Source organism: Suricata suricatta, chromosome 9 (genome assembly GCF_006229205.1).
Source record: "Suricata suricatta isolate VVHF042 chromosome 9, meerkat_22Aug2017_6uvM2_HiC, whole genome shotgun sequence".
Lineage (NCBI taxonomy): Eukaryota > Metazoa > Chordata > Mammalia > Carnivora > Herpestidae > Suricata > Suricata suricatta.
The window spans coordinates 134,160,062-134,179,435 of NC_043708.1; the positions used below are offsets into that span (position 1 = coordinate 134,160,062).

The 19,374-nt window shown below is 49.7% G+C and overlaps 1 protein-coding gene across 4 annotated transcripts in view; it reads left to right on the forward strand.

The window, feature by feature from the left end:
• ABHD2 (abhydrolase domain containing 2) overlaps window positions 1–19,374 on the forward strand; it is a 108,228-nt gene that overhangs the window by 18,020 nt on the left and 70,834 nt on the right. For all 4 annotated transcript variants that reach the window (XM_029952053.1, XM_029952054.1, XM_029952052.1 and 1 more), the window contains 2 exons: window positions 9,464–9,583; window positions 12,090–12,289. In XM_029952053.1, coding sequence (XP_029807913.1) covers window positions 12,096–12,289 — 194 coding nt within the window. In that variant the 5' untranslated portion in view covers window positions 9,464–9,583; window positions 12,090–12,095. The remainder of the gene's footprint in view (window positions 1–9,463; window positions 9,584–12,089; window positions 12,290–19,374) is intronic.

Consider the following 19,374-nt stretch of genomic DNA (forward strand, 5'->3'; position numbering starts at 1 on the left):
ATTACAGAACAGGTTTTGTAACACCACGTGTGGGACTATCAAATATCTTCATCAAAGTGCCTGTCCTTTTAGAAAATCCTAGGCGCTCTATAGAGGAAACACCTGGCCTGCGATTTTTTGTTTGTTCTCAGGTAAGGATTGAATGCTTTCTCTGCGGTGGGGAAAACAGTTTTGCTTGTGATTTTACTAAGCGCTTTACCCACTCGTCCTCCGGTAGAAAGCGTAGTTCTGTTCCAGCAGGGATGTTTGCTGCTGGAAGAGGCCGCTTCCGTTCTCTGTTTGAGTAAGCGCTTCTAGAAGCGCTCGGGTAAATGTGCGTGCTTAACCGTGACTCAGTCTCCAGCTATTTTTAGCTTAGTGATTTTCTTTCGGGAAAGCTGGTGGGTGGGTTGGTAGCCATCCCTGCCGTTGAAATGTGAGGGTCACGTTTTCTCACAGAGGATTAGCTTTTCCCCGACTGGGAACTTGGAGGACATCTTCCAAAATGTAGCCGGTTTGGCGTGTGACCTTATGACTTTGTGGAAACATACGGCTAAAGAAAAGTTAACCCTTGAGTGAGTTCGCCCCTAGAGGCAATTTCAAGGCCCGAACGTTGGCAGCAACGGAAAACGGTGTGAACCTAAATGTATTTAATTATCTATAAAATCTTTCCCCTTCTCTTTACCAAGTTGTGTGTGACCTCGGACGGGCCCTTCGTTTTGTAGCACCCGATGTGCAGGAGACGCTAGGTCGCAAGGGGCTTTCTCCTTCCTGGCTGTCATCCCCGTCCCACTGGCCCCTTCCTGCCACCATCACATGGTGTGCCGACGGCCACCAGGTCTGATCTGCTGGAGGACACCTCGTCCAGGTCCTCGTGCTCCGTGTTCAAAAATACACCTGCTGGGGCACCGGTCGAGAACAGGATTGGCCCTGTCGCTGCCCCAAGGGCCCATCCAGCAGAACTGTCCCCAGGAGCACACGCAGGCCTGGAACAGGTCGTTCTGTGAGCTGCTGGCTGAGGGGTCGCCCCAGGGCCTGGAAACTTCCCCGCGAGCCGGGGGCCCTGCGTCAGCCCAGGCTGTCAGAAGTGCGCGGTTCTGGGTAGACTGGGCCGTGGAGCCTTCTGGAGATGCCTCTGATGCAATCCCAGCCCCGTGGCCGGGAGTGAACGGATGGCTGGGCCTTCTCCGAACCGTCTGCCCGGGGCCCGTGTCTCCCCTCCTGGGGAGTGGCTGCTTAAGATTGTTAATTTAATTCCTTTTTTCCCCCCTCCACCTGCTCTGACTTGCTTAGTGAAATGGCAGACAAAGCGGGGGAAGACACAGGCCCTCTTCCTCCCCACTTTCTCCTCAAATTTGTCACGTTGTCTCCATGTAGGGTTGACTGCATTTTATCAAAGCCGCCACCTACAGGGCTCCCATCAGGGCGACTCAAGGTTTTGGCCGGCCGTGGGCTGTGGCCTCCCACTGTCCTTCCAGACCCTTCCTCACGGGGCCTGCGAAGCCTGCCAGGGGTTCCCGGTGTGGGCCTGGGGTTTGCCTCGGTGCACTGGCGAGGTTTGTGAGCAGAGCCGAGCCAGGCCAGGGTGAGTTCACCGGCAGGAAGTGGGGTGCGGGCGAGGGTCAGCCCTTCCATGAGAAAGGAGGGACCCCCACCCCTCAGCAAGAGAGAGAGGGCGCGTGTGGCAGCCCAGAACCCCTTTCGGCACAGAAACCAGAACACATCCTGGAACTGTCGACAGAACTTGGTGAAGAGCATGTACCGTCCAGTGATTCATTAAGTTTAACATGGTTCCGCGTGAGAAGACTCAGAAGAGGGTGTCTTGGGGTGAATTTCGGACTTGGAGGAGGTCCGCGCAGTCAGCAGCCAGCTACTTCCTTGATGAGGACTCTGGGTCAGGCGGGAAAGGAGACCTTTTAGGGTAATCTCTGTCAGATAAGAGAGTTGACCAAGGAAAGCGGCAGGAGGGCTTGGTAGTGGTGACGGTACAGCTGATTCCTGGGGGCACTTCACTCAGTGCCGGGACTGCTTGAAAACACGGTCTCTGGATCAACATGGTCAGGTCGCAGAGGAGGCCCAAGGACAAGCACCGCGAGGGGCGGGGCCTGGCTGTGACACCGGGCTGTCTCGCTCCAGGGCCCGAACCTACACAAGATCCACATCCAACCAGGGGGGAACAGGAAGAGAGATTCCTCAGGAGTTTGGTGCGGTGTGGTTTTCCCCAAGAAGTATGTACTGTGAGACCCCCAGAGGGACTGGAGCGTGTGGGTCAGGGCCTCCAAGTTGGGAGGAAACACCCCCTCCCAGCTGTCTCCGCCTCGGGCTTCCTCAGGTCCCTGATCCCAGGCGAGGAAAGGGTGGTCTGAGCGCCGACCCACAGAGGCACAAAGGCCACGCCCGCACTGTGTGCACAGAATACAGTTTGTACTATGTTAATAAGTAGCCCAGGAGCGATCCCGTCAGTTAGCTGATCTGGGTCCGAGTTGGTTGGAGCCTGTGTGGGTAACGAGGAACCTTCCAGAAGGACGTGACAGAAGGTGTCTTCAGCCTCTGAGGACAGAAGTGGGGAGCTATGGGGTCGTGAGAGGTATTTGGGGCCTGTTCTCTCACAGTTCAGAGAAGGTCTGAAATCAGGGTGTTGTCAAGGTGGCGTCCTCCCCGAGGGCTCTGAGGGAAGGTCTGCTGTGTGCCCCACTGGCAGTCCTTGGCACTCCTGGGCTCGGCAATGCACCACTCCAGGCTCTACTTCCATCTTTGTTCTTTTCTTCTTTTTTCTTTTTTAATGTTTTGAGAGAGAGAGAGAGACAGACAGACAGACAGACAGACAGACAGACACAGCATGAGCAGGGGAGGGTCAGAGAGAGTGGGAGATACAGAATCCGAAGCAGGCTCTGTGCTGACAGCTCAGAGCCCGACCCGGGGCTCGAACCCATGAACCCCGAGATCATGACTTGAGCAGAAGTCGGATACTTAACCGGCTGAGCCACCCAGGTGCCCCTAATGTTGTTTCTTTCTTAAGTTTATTTATTTTGAGAGGGAGAGAGAAAATCCCAAGCAGGCTGTCAGCGCAAAGCCTGATGCAGGACTCAAACTCACAAACTGTGAGATCATGACCTGAAACAAAACCAAGAGTTGGCCACTTAAGTGACTGAGCCACCCAGGTGCCCCTCTACTGCCATCCAGCTTTAAAAAAAATCTTCTCTGCATGTCCATCTGTGTGCAGACTTCCTGCTCCTTACGGGACCCCAGTCATGGAGTTAGGGGCAGCTCTAATCAGTATGACCCTGTCTTAATTACATCTGCCAAGAACCAATATCCAAAGGAGGTCACATTCACAGGTCCCAGGCGGTCAGGAATTTGGGGCCGGGGCGGGGTGGGGGCTGCACAATGCATCCCACCGCCCCGTGTAATGAGTTTTCTGTGTTTGAGGTCTCTGCATGTTTTTTTTCTTTCTTTCTTTCCTTTGTATTATCAGTGAGCATTCAGATTCCAAGGCTGAAATCCTCACTTGCCCATGCAGGTGGAAGGAATACGACAGACTTAGTGGCATAAGTGACACAGCTGCAAATGTGTACCCGTTAGAACAAAGGCCATGAGGTGGTGGTTCTTGTGAGTTCTGTTGTTAATGGCACACGGAGTAAGCTGGCAAGCAGGGGCTGGCTCTCGTTAAGGAGCACAGAGTTTCTCCTGTGCTCATTAGCCAAGGCCTGCAATTCTAGCCCTAGAATCTCAGCCCTTCTGAGCTGTGGGAGCCCTTTGGCAGCCTCTGCCTCTAGCCTATCTAATCCTCTCACTTCACGGATGAAGCCTTTAGGACCCAGGAAGGTTAAGTGACTTGCTCAAGGTCCCTAGCTAGGGTGGAGCAGGGCAGGCACTAGGACCCAGGTCTCAGAACCCCACGCCTGGAGCTTCCCAGCCCTGTGGCCTTGGGTCTCTCACTGCATCTGGGTGTCCATCTCAGAATAACACCTTAGCCGTGGGAGAGCAGCGGTGGAAATACGAGTCAAGCGTGTCGCACAGACTGAGGCTGTTTTGCAACACCTTGTACCTTGGGTTTCCTTGTTAACGGAGAGACACACGGGGTTTTAATGATCAATTACAGCATTTTATGAGTAAATCCACTCAAAACGACTGGTGGGGGCAGGAGAGGCGTGTGGGTCACTGGCTGCGGACGGACCCGTCAGACACTTGGTAAGCCCGGCCCTTCCTCTCATGGAGACGGAGGTGGGGTAGGGGTGAGGGAGATGCTTCCCTTCCGTCCAGCACATACCCCCCCCACCCCTCCACATTGCCTGTGGCTTCTTCCCCCCCGCCCCCCCCCGGGCTGCCCGATGTTCATATTAACCAGATTTCGCCTGCCCGGAAAAGGGAGAGGGGGCACCCGAAATAGTACAAAGGGAGCTTAGTTTGCTACGGCTGGAACACGTTCAGAATATTAGTCCTTTGTGGCAGATCGAACTTGGAAGAAGAGCGCACCATAGAATAAAATGCAGCAAAGTAAATTAAACTGGAAGTCAAGAACTTTGTTCTGAAGTTGCCAGGTAATTACTGCCTGGTTACATGCACACACATTCCTGGGTGTTTAATATACGTGTTAAATATGTATTTGTATATAACACATGTATACTGTACACACACACGCTCTCTCTCACACTTACATGTACGTCTTCTTAAAATCTGTCTTCAAGTCCCAGTTCTAGACCTCGCTGCTCTACAAGTCATTCCTTGGTTAATTTTTTCCGAGACGAGTTTATTCATGTCCCCAAGTCTCTAAAGTATAGATAGCCCTACGATAAACTTCTTTTCACGGTCTTCTTGCACAGCGGGGCAGTGGGACTGCAGGCTGGCACAGCTGCCGTGGAAAACAGTTAAAAGTAGAACCACTGGGCACCTGGGTGGCCCAGTCAATTACGCACCTGGTCTAATGGGTTTTGGCTCAGGCCATGATCTTGTGGTTCATGAGTTTGAGCCCCACGTCGGGCTCTGAGCTGACGGCACAGAGCCTACTTGGGATTCTCTCTCTCCTTCCCCTCTCTGCCTCTCTCTCTCTCTCTCTCTCTCTCTGCCCTTCCCCTGCTCATGCTCTGTCGCTCTCTCACTCTCTCTCAAAATAAGTAAACATTAAAACAAAGTTGTTTTTTCTTTAATACAACTACCTTAACGATCTGGTAATTGCACTAGTGGGTATTTACCCCCCCAAAGTACAAAAACACTATTTCAAAAGGATACATGCACCCCTATGTTTATAGTAGCATTATTTACAACAGCCAAACAATGGAAGCAGCCCAAATGTCCACAGATAGCTGAATGGATAAAGAAGGTGGAGTATTATTCAGCCATGAAAAAGAACTCTTGCATTTGCAATGTCATAGATGGAGCGAAAGAGCATAATGCTAAACAAAATAAGTCAGAGATAGACAAATATGGACGTCTGGGTGGCTCGTTGGGTTAAGCGTCCAGCTCCTGATGTCAGCTCAGCATGATCTCACAGTTGGAGCCCTGTGTCAGGCTCTGCACTGATGGCCTGGAGCCTGCTGCAGATTCTCTCCTCCTCCCGCTCTCCCCCCCATTTGTGCTCACTCTTCCTCTCTCTCTCCTCTCTTTCTCAAAATAAATAAACTTAAGAAAAATGGAAAGGCAAATACCAGATGATCTCACTCATATGTGGAATTTAAGAAACAAAACAAACGAGCAAAGGGGAAAAAAAAAAAGAGACAAACCAAGAAACAAACTCTAGAGAACACTCTGCTGGTCACCAGAGAGGAGGGGAAGGAGAGGAGGGGGGAAACGGAAGGGGAACTAAGGAGGGCAGGGGTGAGGTGTTGAGTTGGTGAGTCACTGTATACCCACCTGAAACTAACATAATGCTCTATGTTAACTATATTGGAATCAAAATAAAACATTTTTTAAAAAGATAAGCTTCTTTTCTCCCCGGTTAAAATGAGAATTCCACTTCATTGTGGTCCTACGCCTTGCTTAGTATATACCTTAGACGGTCGGGTCCTTGAGCCACTGAGGTTCTAGGGAGATGGCCCTGGGGACACCCTGCTCCTTGGGACTTCAGGTCCAAGCCTGGGAGCCGGGGTGCATATTTGGACCATAATCATCAAAACCTCTCGTAGGGTTACCTTCACTGAATTGAATTCAATTTAAGAAGCCTTGGCATTTTTTGAGGGTTGGAGAAATGAATAATTCTCTACTGCATTTGCTCTTTAAAAAAAAAGTTGTAGGAGGACATTGCCTATCACATCACTCAAGGTCCTCTTATATAAAGTCCCACAGAGTTGGTTTTTTTTTTTTTTTTTTAACTGGTGCCAGAAAAGCCGTGCTTCCCCTTCGTGTCTGTCATCTTTCTGGGATAAAAGCAGAGTACATGTTCTGTTTCTTTCCATTCTGGAGGACCATGGGTGTGGCTGGGCTTCCGTTTTTCCTCTCGCACTCAGCTCAGGTCCATTTCTAGGCTAGTTCCCATCCATAATTGTAGATGTTGAAGAGGTATTTTTCTTGTGTGGATATTCTCAATTTCTTCTTAGATTTAGTTAGTGGCTATTTTAAAGCTCCCCCCCATAATAAAAATATTTATTCTTATTATGAATTTTGGAAAAGAAAAGAAAAACTGCCTATCCTCTAATGACCCAGTGATTATAGCATCTGGAAAGATTTGAGCACCGAGTATTTCTGGGGGGCACCTGGGGGGCTCAGTCAGTTAAGCATTTGACGTCAGCTCATGATCTCATGGTTCATGAGTTCAAGCCCGGTGTTGGGTTCTGTGCTGACAGCTCAGAACCTGGAACCTGCTTTGGATTCTGTGTGTGTGTGTGTCTCTCTCTCTGCCCCTCCTCTGCTCACACCCTCTCTTTCTCTCAAAAATAAACATTGAAAAATTTTTAAGTATTTCCTTCTATTTCACTAGAAATTGTAGACCAGAAGATTCTAGAAGTAACAATGGCTTAAGCATGCAAGGGATTATTCTCTCAAATAAGAAAAACCAGGAGGTAGGCAGTCTCGGTCTGGTATGATGACGGCTCCATGATTCCATTAGGGACCCCATGCTCTGTCTTTCTACTCTGCTGTCCTCTTAATGTGGCTCCTGGAATGACCTCAAGGTCACTTCATGGCCCAAGATGGCTGCTAGGGGCGCTGCCACGTTGCCTACGTTCCAGGGATGCAGGAAGGGAAAAGGATGGAAGCAGAGTCAACTCCCTGCCTTTTAAGGAGCCCTGGGAGAAATCAGACCAGCACCTTCAGAATCGACTAGAATTTAGTCACGTTGACTCACCTACTTGCAAGGGCGGCCGGGATCTGTAGTTTTTTCCAGGGAGGCAGGCCCATGTTACAGGTCTCCGTTACAAGGAAGAAGGAGAGACTTCCTTTCGGGAAGCAATGAGCTGCTACATTTCTGGATCGTTCTCGATGCGTATCTGTTGAATGTTTTGTTGAAGCCGTCTCAAATAGTGTGTGGAAAAAGTCAAAGTGTAGGTAAATAGCAGACTGACAGCAAGATTCTAGACCTGAAGTGCCACTCTGCCCTTCCATAATTTTTCTATGAGCTTATTGTTTCTATGTGTACTGACAGTGGATGTTCTGAATATTTGGTCAATACGGACTTATCCAGGGCCAGAGGGATCTTAGGCAGGTCTCTCCATGGGTTACGTATTTCAGTGCCCACAGGCACCACTCAGGCATCCTGAGTGACTAAAGCAGGCTGGGCATCAGTGTCGCTGACCGTTGACGGAGAGTGGCGGGGGCCACGGTGGCTTGGAGGTCGCCGGTCCTGTCTGTGGGGGCGGCCGCCCCTCAGCTCCATTCATTGTTGCCAAGCGAGGAGGCAAGCTCAGTGTTGCCAAATCTTCCGATTTTTTTTTGTTTTTTCTTTTTTTAATGTTTGTTTATTTCTGAGAGAGAGAGAAAGAGAGCACAAGCGAGCAGGGGAGGGGCAGAGAGACAGGAGGACAGAGGATCTGAAGTAGGCCCTGTGCTGATGGCAGAGAGCATGGTGCGGGGCTCGAACCCATGAACTGTGGGATCATGACCTGAGCTGAAGTCAGACGCACTGACTGAACCACCCAGGTTCAGTCCCATAATTTTTTTTTCAAGAGAAACCAGAAATTCAGATTTTGATCTGAAATCTCCAGTTGTTTATAAGTTGGCAGTTAATAAACTCAATCTTAATCTTAAATGCCAGGCACCAGCAGTGCCCTCCACGAGCTGCTGCTTTAGGATCTTCAGTCTGCTCCATCCTGTTTCCCAGCTGTCACCTGGGAGAGGTCAGGTGCCCTGTGATGTGGCTGGGGACTTTGCTCTTCGGTCCCCGCCCCCCTCAACAAAGCCTGGCTAATTTGTCTCTGAATATGAAGAAGTACTAAAAATCTAAGGTTGAGCAAGGCTACTCTGAAGGTTAATTGAGTCCCCCCTTCCACTGGCTTTCATTTCCTGTTGAAGTCATTTCGGTGTGGTGGAGTCAGAACCCTGGGCTCAGTTCCCAGCTCTGCTGCCTCACCGCTGTGTGACTTTGGGCGAGCCACTGGTTCTCCTCCGTGTTTTTGGCCTTGTCCATCTTCTTTCTTCCCCTGCTTCTCTTTCTCTCTTTTCTTCCTTTCAAACAGCATAGCATGGTGGCTAAACGGGGGGCTTCTGGAGTCAGAGACGAATCCTGGTTTCTCTGTCTAATAGCGGGGTGGCCTTGGACAAGCTGTTCAATTTTCTGTGCCTCAGTTTCCTCATCTGCGAAATGGGATAATAATAGTGCCTACTGCATGGTGTGCAGCCCGGGTGGGACATGTTGCTGTATGTGAAGCCCCAGGGACAGAGCTTGGCACATGGATCCCGCTGTGTAAACACTGGCTGCCCCTCCACCCCCCGCCCCTTTCTCTTTTCTGTTTTTCCTGCTGCTTCAGAAGCCATGCATTTGCAGCGCAGTGGGCCCGCTCTGGGGCCGGCTCACAGGGAGCACGTTTCGCTCCTGGTGCCCCCCGGTTCCCGGCCCCGATGCAGACCTGGCAGGCAATGCGGCTTTCCACCACAGGCTTCCAGTGCTGTGCTGATCTTGGTACGGGGGTCTCTGAGCCGTCCACGCCCTTAGCCTTGTGACCGTTTTTTCTGTTGTCGCTGTGTGTTTGGGAGAGAAGGCATGAGCCGATCGACTGCTGTCTTGACCTAAGGCCTTGCTCAGTCAGTTCCTTGGTCACCCAGATGATACCCGTCAGGCGCTTTTCTGAAGACGATGCTGTGAGCTAAAGCTCGAGAGCCTGGGGGTTTGCGTTAGCCGGGGTGCTGAACGCCACAGAGAACCTGTGCTGGAAACCAGAGAGAGCCCGGCGGTGTGCGGCCCCGCCAAGACCGGCCCCGGCAGGTTTGGTCAAGTCACCAAGAGTGTGCACCTGTGCTGATTAAAGAAATTGCCTTTCTCCCTAAAGACTCCAAATGAAGAGAAACGTAGTCCGTGCTTTTATTTTAATTAAATTGCTTCTTTCTCATCCTTTAGAACCTGACCATCCGATCTTTTCAGCTTTTGGGTTAACTTGAATAAGAGATCTGAGCGGCCCCACGGGACAAGTCTTCAACGAGAGTTTATATTCTCAGTAGAGAGGCACGAGGGACATAGGTACGTATGGCCCGGACTTTTAGTTTTGCTTCTCCTCTTCACTTCCCCTTGTGTCAGGAGTGAGAGGAAGTGGGAGGGAGGGACTTATTTTCTGAATTCAATACAATTTCAATTCTTGACCGACAAGGAAACTGGTAAAGCCACCTGCTACATCTCTCTGTTCTCTTTCCAACAAAGGGGACAAGAAAGAGCATGTTGCCAGCATTGTGTCAATGAAACTGGAACTCTTGCTGGATCTTGTTTGGGGCCCTTTGCTCACTAGACTTAAAAAACCCATATTAATGCACAGTGGCCTCTTGGATATCTGTCTCCTTTTGGCTCAGCTGCCTTAGGTGGCAGGGCGCCGGTGACACGAGGGACCAGCCCTGAAGGTGAAACTGTTGGAACACTTTGTGATGCTGTGTATGTTTTGAGGCCACAAACCCCGTGGACAACCTGATTACATCTGCAGATCGGCACCGCAAAAAACAACATACACACAGACCTTCACAGAGAATTTCAAGGTGTTGGGGCACCTGGGTGGCTCAGTCAGTTAAAGTCCGACTTCGGCTCAGGTCATGATCTCACCGCTCACGGGTTCAAGCCCCTCGTGGGGCTCTGTGCTGACAGCTCAGAGCCTGGAGCCTGCTTCAGATTCTGTGTCTCCCTCTGCCCCCTCCCACTCTCTCTCTCTCTCTCTCTCAAAAATGAATAAATGTTTAAAAAAATAAAAATAAAAGAATTTCAGGGTGTTCCTGGACGCTAGAATACCACAGGGGACCCACAGCCCCCAAGTTAAGAATCCTGTCTTAGGGGTTTATAAACAGCCCAGACTTTAGGCTGGTCTCCATGGTCCCAGGAGTGAGATGTGTCCAGAAGTTAGGTTTTAAGACAACTTTCTGATCATAAAGGCGCAAAGGTTGATACAGCAGAAAGTATATTTTAAGATCTAGCCTTGATTCAAAACTGTGTTGGATAAATTTTTTTAAGGTTTTCTTAGGTTTTTATTTATTTATTTTGAGAGAGAAAGAGAATGAGTGAGCGGAGGAGGGACAGAGAGAGAAAGAGAGAATCCCAAGCAGGGAGCCATGAGATCATGAGCCAAAATCAAGAATTGGTCACTTAACCAACTGAGCCACCCAGGCAGCCTGTGTTGGATACATTTTTAAAAATTATTTTCTTGCCGTGGGGGTGGAAGGCGAGTTGAGCCGTGGTCTTTGGCTGCCTTTCCTCACGGAGCTGGAATCCCTACCAGAAATCATCGGCAGTGGGTTTGGGTCCTGTATTTGCCAGAGTCACCTTGACTTTAGAAGAGGGTTTCTGGGGAAAAGAGAAAAAAGAGGTTTCTGAGTCCCCTGCAGCCCCGTTGTAGGTCTCTACAGAGGTCATTTGGTCACCCCCCACACTCGTTTTCGGGAGACGGTTGTGTGTTGTCCCTTCTGTCTGCACTGTTGGCCACCGAGTTCTCTGCTGCCTGTTTTCAGCAGAGGCTACTTGGCACCATTCCAGGAAGGCTGTTGCCATAGCTACCTTGGCTGTGGGTTACCATTTTCTCCTTTTTGTTTGCTTGTGGTCCCTCTGATGTTTAAGGTAGCAGCTAATGTGCTGTTTGTCTTCCAACAAAGGAAAAGACTGGAGTTTTGTTGCTGTTGCCTTTGTTTTGTTGACGTTTGGAAGGGGTGTGTGTGTGTGTGTGTGTGTGTGTGTGTGTGTGTTGTATGTAACGTGAAGCTACCGCAAAAGATAAAATATTAGGAGAGTTTGGGGGAAAGCCAGGCCTGCATACACATTTTCTACACTCCCGATTTTCAGTTTGGGTCTGCTGGCCCACTTCCACTTTGATTTGGGGACGAGTGGCTGCAGTCAGGTACCTTCGGTGGGGAAAAAAACTGGCCGAGTTCCATTTCACACTACGTGAAAGCCCCAGGATCAAAGATCGCCACCGCCTGGGCTGAGTTTGAACTTGACTCCTGCACCGGGGCTGCCCACCCTGGGGAGCAGATGGCCAAGTCAGGCCTGGGGCCCTCTCTCTCGCCCCTTGCTCTGAAAAGAGGGGGTGGGGCCCGAGGACGGTATAGTGACGCCCATAGGCAGTAACATCAGTCCAGGTCTCTGTCATGTAAACATGACACTCGGCACACACCTGGTGCAGGGCGATCACGGCTGCCTATCCATGGAGACCACTGTCCCACCCCCAGTCCAGCCGGAGCCTCTTCAGCTAGACATCTTTCTCCTGCTCCCCAGAGGATGCTCTCATCAGCATCTTCTAATTGGCTTATCTTAGAAGTGCTCATTAGAGTCAAAACAAAACAAAACAAAACCCTACCCAGGTTATCAGTGCTCAGGACAGTGTGATTTGGGTTGTCACCAGTCCATTGATGGCTCGAAGGCCCTGATAGCAGTTGCCCCTGGTGGCCCTATGGCCATGTCTGGATCCTGACGTGTCATCGCTGGCTTTGCCTCTTAGCGTGGTGGGCTCCTGTCCTCCTCACGGTGCTTCTGACCCTCGACGTGTGCTTCTCCCCAGATCAAGATGAACGCCATGCTAGAGACGCCCGAGCTCCCAGCCGTGTTCGACGGGGTGAAGCTGGCTGCTGTGGCCGCCGTGCTGTACGTGATCGTCCGGTGTTTGAATCTGAAGAGCCCCACAGCCCCGCCCGACCTCTACTTCCAGGACTCGGGGCTCTCGCGCTTTCTGCTCAAGTCCTGTCCTCTTCTGACCAAAGAGTGAGTAGACCTCGTGCCCACCAGATGGCGGCCTCCTGATCTGTGCGGCAGGTGCAACGTTCAAAGAATCTTCTTGCGTCTTGTCCCAAAGGCGTCGGTGTAAGATAGGGTCACTGGTGTGAAAACCGCCACATTCTCAGTACAAATCTGGTGTTTGGGTCCCGGAGGGTACGGGACAGGGTCAGATCTTTGTTGCCTGGAAACATCGCTCCCTCCACACTGGTGTCAACATCCATGACGACGGCTTTGCAGAAAGCAGTTGCCGTGTTTAAGTAGATACGGAACCGTTGGATGGTATTCTAGCCCTTTATGAAATGCGCTGTTGCCCATCCTCAGACAGAGGAACTGTCCTTACCTAAAATAATTACAAGGCAAAAAAGCACAGACTTTCTAGTTGGGTTTTCTCTATCTACGTTACTAAAAAACGTACCGGATGTTAGCTAAGAGCCTGCCTGCCAGGGAACCAGGGTTCCCTCCGGAAGCCCCGGGCCTGTAATTTGGAGATGGCAAAGGCGGGCACTGCTTCGGTTGGAGGAACCCTAGTGGTGAAGTGACAGGACTCTGCATTCCGTCACACATTTTCCCGAGGTGCACGGTTTTATTTTCCCCTGGTGATGTCTTCCGAACAACTCTGTCTTCCTCTAGGGCTCAGGCCATACCTCAGGCACAAAGCATTTGCCACTCTCCTGGGTCTGAATCCCTCTCTCCTTTCTCCTGATTGCTGTTTCACCATTTGTGCCTCTTCTAGCTGATTCCGCTCTGCCAGGGGCACCTTATCGGATGAGCGCTGCTTATAGAGCTGTCTCACTAAACCGCGTCCCCTGGGCGTGGAGGCTCAACTCCACAGGTTTCTGATACTCAGTGGATAGCAGTCGAGGCTTTCTCTCTCTCCTGGTATCACCTCTCACCCCCTCTCGGGTGATCCTCTTCTAAGAGTGGGCAGATGGGCAACAGACACATCTGAGAGTTTAGGCTCTTGCTTTGTCTTGGGCAATTGTCTGGTTGATTTTTCCTTGCTCTTCGCCAAGAGCAATGAACGGCCCTGGTGGGTATCACGTGTTTGGGGTGTTTGTGTGGAGTTTTCTTAGTTGCAACAGTGACCCCGGGACCCAAAAGTTAACTACCAAGTTGACAGTGACTCATAACTCAATCGTGTTTCCTAATACTTGCAGAGTGCCACATACAGTATAGATGTCATGTTGAATTTGGAACCAGTGAGGGGCTTCACGTCACCACGGGGGGACAAGTGGGCAGGAGAAAAGGCCTTCTCACTCAGTGGGGTTTGCAGTGAGAAAGCGCCTTCCCGAGGGGTGTGCCCAGAATCTGTCTGCTTTCCAAATTGGCTAGCTTTTTTCTTCACTACTTAATTCATTATTATTATTATTATTATTATTATTTTAATGTTTATTCATTTTTTTTTGAGAGAGAAGAAGAGCATGAGCAGAGGAGGGGCAGAGAGAGAGGGAGAGAAAGGATCCAAAGCAGACTCTATGCTGATAGCAGCGAGCCTAATATGGGGCTCGAACTCACAAACCATGAGATCATGACCTGAGCCAAAGTTGGACACTTAACCAACTGGGCCATCCAGGCGCCCCTTCTCTACTTAATGTAGAGAAGTCGCTAATTTGGACTGGCAAGTGCCACTGGCACCTATTTTCATATTGAGTGGGACCCAGCTAGACCAAGTCCCTTGGCCATCTTATTTTTAGAGAAAAAAATGAAGGTATTAAGTAACTATGTAAGTTAATGTGTTGATGAGTGCAAATTTCTACCCAGCATTGGTTCCTGAGTAACTAGAGGGAGCCATGGAAAAGCTGCCGTTGTCCAGGCTCTGGGAAAACGTCACTTATGGTTTGATTTCATACTAAGTGTCCCAAGCTTATAAAAAAAAAAGTTGAGTATGACAAATTTTTACCTCTTTTCATGTTTTCCTTTAAAAAATAACCTAGAAACATTAAACCCAACAGTTCTCTTTATGTGTTTTCCTCCCTGGCACACCCTCTCCCTGAGCCTGAGGTGTGTGTGGCACCACGTGACGTCCCGTTGAAGTGGCCCCACCCACCCTCCTGGTGTAGAAGTGGGTCCCTGGCCACAGGCCTCCTTGGACCTCCACCACTACACCACCCCTGTCATTACCCAGCCGCATGCTTCCTCCTGGTGAAACCCAAATTAGGGAGGGGTGAAGATCAGCCTCGGTTACTTACCCACAGTTTGAAGGGAGTTTTCCCAAAACTGTTTCCTTCCGAGACCTGTCCTTTTGAGAGTAGGACCAGTTCTCTGAACGTGCGGGAATGCTCCATAAACAGTTAACTTCCAAACATCCGAGCTCTCTGACTTGAACCTGACGAATGATCGAAGAACAAAAGGATCCACTCCCCACCCCTCCATCTTTTAACCTTTTTTTTAAAATGTTTATTTATTTTGAGAGAGAGAGAGTGAACAGGGGAGGGGCAGAGAGAGGGAGACAGAAGGTCTAAAGCAGGCTCTGGGCCAACAGCAGTGAGCCCAATGCGGGGCTCAAACTCACAAACCGTGAGATTGTGACCTGAGTCATCCAGGCGCCTAACCTCTTATGTTTTATTTAGGTTCTTTTTTTTTTTAATGTTTTATTTCTTTTTAAAAGAGAGACAGTGTGAGCAGGGGAGGGTCAGAGAGAGAGGGAGACACAGAATCCGAAGCAGGCTCCAGGCTCTGAGCTGTCAGCCCAGAGCCCGACGCAGGGCTCAAACCCACAAACCATGAGATCATGACCTGAGCCGAAGTTGGACGCTTAACCAACTGAGCCACCCAGGTGCCCCTGTTTTATTTAGGTTCTTATCACCAGAATGTTTTCACATCACCCTGTTTTGTCCACATTACTTCATTTTAAATGAGCTTAGCGTCTCTTGTAGACATTATGCCTTTAATCTTCCTAATGACTTTAAGGTCGGACTCATTTTGAGGAAGAGGAAACTTCCCAGTAGCAGAGATGGTAACTGAACCCAGCCTTGGTTCCCCTTATGCATGGAGAGATGGACAGACTCTTCTCAGGGTGCAGAGAAGTGAGCACAGAGCTGGAAGGGGCCGGCCCGAGATGAGAGTCTTTGGAAGGACTAGCCCTGGAGTGGCCTTCCAGTTCCCACATGACACTTTTTCTATTTTAATCGCTCTGTTGGGAGCCACCGTCCTGATGTTCTTTCTCTGTGTCACATTTCTGTAACAGCCTCCCATATGCATTTGAGGCTGAGGACAGGAAGCATGTCTGTTGTGGGTAAAAGTGCTTCTCCTGAGACTTTGAAGATTTTTTTCCTAGCGGAAGCCTGTCTACAACCTTCACAAAAAATGGTCTGGGCTAGAAAGTTCAGTTGACTGATTTCCCGCAAGCTAATGGGGTTCCTCCGTAACTCTGACTGAGGCAGCCGGTCATTGTGACCTACGTGTGGAATCGGATCTTACCCACCCCCCCCTGCTGTTTCAGCTCTAGGAAAAACAAGCTGATGAAAGGTGAAGACTGAAAACATGTTATGAGAATAAAGATTGTTTTCCCCTCCCTTTCAACATTAAAGTCCGACTTTGATTCTGTTTTAAGATCATCTATCCAAAGATACGTTAGAAATCCACCGTTTCATGTCTGAAGGAAAACAGGGTGGGATGCGTTTTTTTTATCACTTAGCAACAGATCAATATTTACCTAGTGATTCACTTTTTTGTTCTCAGGAAATGTCTGCTTTCGGTGACACCAGCAGACTAAGGCTCGGTTCAGAATTGGGAGAAAATCTAGATGATGCTACAAATCTCCACTTTTTTTCTGAATTAAAAATGTAACGCGCATTCATTTTCTAAAAATGGAAAAAGGAAAGCACATGGAAACAGTCTATCATTCTCCTACTCCGAGTCACATCCCGTTACTACTGGTGATCGTTCCTGCGGGGCTTTTTCTTCTGTAGCTACTTTTCCCCGCAAAATCAGGGGTCTGCCTAGCCTTGGGTGGCCTGCTTGAACACTGAGTATGCCAAGGACATTTGCCCATGCTGCTACGTATTTTCTGACACTTGGTTTTTAACAGCTGCAGAATCCTGCCAGCCATTCAAATCTCTAATGGCTGTTGGCAGCAGTTGGTACAGAGAAAAAGCCTTGAATTGAAATTTGGCCTAGGATGGAAGCCTGAGCTTCTGCTTCTACACCAGCTGCAGAAACCAGGAGCGAGTAACAGCCTTCCTGACCCCTGGCTTCCTTTTGTGTAAAATGAAGCAAGCAAGCAGCGCTCCCGTGGTGCCCTTCGGCGCTAGCAACCCGCATCTAGTCATCACCACACCTCAGAGAAGTCCTCTTAGATTAAGGACCCTAGGGACGTAGGTCCTGGCTGTAGAGTAAGGACAAAATCCAAAGAGAAGGTTTTCTTATGTATCTGCCATCTCCTACCTGTTTGCATCCCCATGTTCTAGGATGGGCTTTTGTTTTTTTTAAGGACTTTTTTTTCCCCCGTCTTTTTTGGGCATACATGTTTATTACTTAACATAATTGATGGACACTATACCAATCGTTTGGCCACCTGAAAGTGGTTTTTTTTTTTCATTTTTTAATGTTTTGTTTATTTTTGAGGCAGAAAGACAGAGCATGAGCTGGGGAAGGGCAGAGAGATGGGGAGACACAGAATTCGAAGCCGGCTTCAGGCTCTTGGCTGTCAGCACAGAGTCCGACAGGGGGCTCGAACTCACACACTGTGAGATCGTGACCTGAGCTGCAGTTGGACGCTTAACCAACTGAGCCCCCCAGGTGCCCCCATCTGAAAGTTTCAATTAGAAACATATCTTATGTAAAAAATTTCATTGATAAATTTAATGCCATTTCATCATGTAAAGCATCATAACATATTTAACCAGTTTCCTATTTTATTGGGCATTTGTGTTTCCATTTTTACATCTTTGTAATTATAACCATTGCTATGGTGGATGCATATTATAGAGCTGATTGCTTCCTAGGGTAAATTCTTGTTAATCTATTTGCTTTATAAAAAGTACTCAGTTTAAGGAATTTTCCATATTTTGCCAAACCATTTTTACAAAGAAATTTTACAGTTTCTTTTTAAGTTTATTTTGAGAGTGAGCGAGAGAGAGAGTACATGAGCAGGGGAGGGCCAGAGAGAGAGGGAGAGAGAGAGAATCCTAAGCAGGCTTCACACTGTCAATGCAGAGCCCAATGCCAGGCTCGTACCCACGAACAGGAGATCATGACCTGAGCCCACTGAGGGCTTAACCAACTGAGCCATGCAGGCACCTGGGATTTTTACTAGAATGTAGTAGGTTTCCCTTTTCTTTGTATTGTTGCCTCTGTTTCCTCATCTGCAAAGCAGGGATCATAGCTATAATACAATTCATTCCCACATTCGAGGCTTGTTGGGAAAATAGGCTGCAATAGCATGTGACAATGGTTTCTCTAAAGAATTAGAAGCTTGAAGTTCCAAGATCCTGGTGGATTTTTTGCCCGTCGCCTACCATTCTCTGTCTTAACGGCGACTTCCTTCAGCCTCTCCTGTAGCTGCTGATCCTCCCTCTGCCCCGCTCTCATTGACTTCCGTGCTAGCCAATCACTTCACACGCAGTACAGATAAGAGAGAGAGAGTCTAGAAGGGTGCTATTGTGACCCACTCAGCAAGTCAGTCTACACAATTGCATCTCCTGTGTATCTACTTTATCCTTAAAGAGGTTGGAAATAACCTATCTCCCTCTCGGGCTTTCCAGCCTGCTCTGGGTAAAAACCCAACTGGTCATGTGATCAGAAGAGAGGGATGGGTCATTCCCTCTCTTTCTGTGCTCTAAATACAAAGGGTATTTTGAGCTCTCATTTACATATAGTAAAATGCACAAACCTTAAGTATACAGTGTAACTACCACTCCCTTGTGCTTCTACAAGAGTGTCCTGAGTCACCTCCTTGCCTCTGACCCACCCATGTGTCACAATACCACTTGAAATGGCTTCCTCGAGCAGGCCGGCCCCCGACACACCAGTGGGACCCCAACCGACCCGTCCCACCTCGCCACCTGTGGCACTGTCCTGTTGCCCACTGGGGGCCTGCCCGGTGATGCGTGCTCTCACCCCGGGCTGTCCCCGGGTCCCCCTCCGTCCTCCCTCCACCAGCGTGCCTCTGTCATGGCACCTACCCTGAGAAGCTCTCCCTGGTGTCTCCCCACCTCTCTTCAGTCAGAATGAGCCCCCCTTCTTCCGACCTGCGAGTCTTCCAGCGTGGGGTTTCTGTGTCCAGTTAGCACATTCCGCCTTGTTTTCTGGGGCCTCGTATGGAAACTTTCCTCCACCTGTAAAGTACAGGTACCCCAGACGCAGAGCCACACTCGGGAGGAGACAGGGCAGGATCCCTAGCCGCCCAGATCTTCGGTCTTTTGTTTCCCATCGATTGGCGTGGGTGAGGGGTGGTCCCAGTTTGGTCCCAGTTTGGTGGTCTCCTGTGGGCTTGGGCAGGAGAAACCTGCTGCTTTTAGCTCATGAACCAGGACGGCCCAGCGGCGCAGGTGCTCGGAGAGTCTGTGTGCCTTCAGCTCTGACTAGTTTGGGGGACGTCACTTACCCTGTTTCTCAAAGAAGATGGATTAGGGTTTGTTTTTTTCCCCTGGTCTTCACTTAAAGCAGGGCAACCCCGATAGAGGCATGAAGGCAGTTTGCAGCCTCTGCCCTTCGCTCAGGCCTCATCGAAGTTTCCATCACCAGGCCCTGGTTAGGAAGGGAAGAGAGGAAGCAGGTGCCCCATTTCTGGAAGCCTGCTGTTGAAATGTCTGTTTTCTCTGTGGGAAGCCAAGCTCTGCTTTTTCACTCTAGAGTAGGCCTGTGGGCGTGGGTCCCGGTGTAGCTAAGGATGAAGGCGTTCAGGAGCAGGGTGGAGTGCTTAGCGCATAGACAAGCCTAGAAACAGATCGCTGAGGTGCTTTTACTGGGCACAGAGACACGTGGGAACCAGCAGGGTCTGGGGAAGGAGAGCCGGGCGGTCAAAACCACAGCCACGTGTTCGTGGGCCCTTTCTCCCCCGGAAACTGTAGTCTCCTGCAGCCGGTGAGCCCCTGTGCTCACAGGAGCTGGGTTGTTGTCCTCTGTGG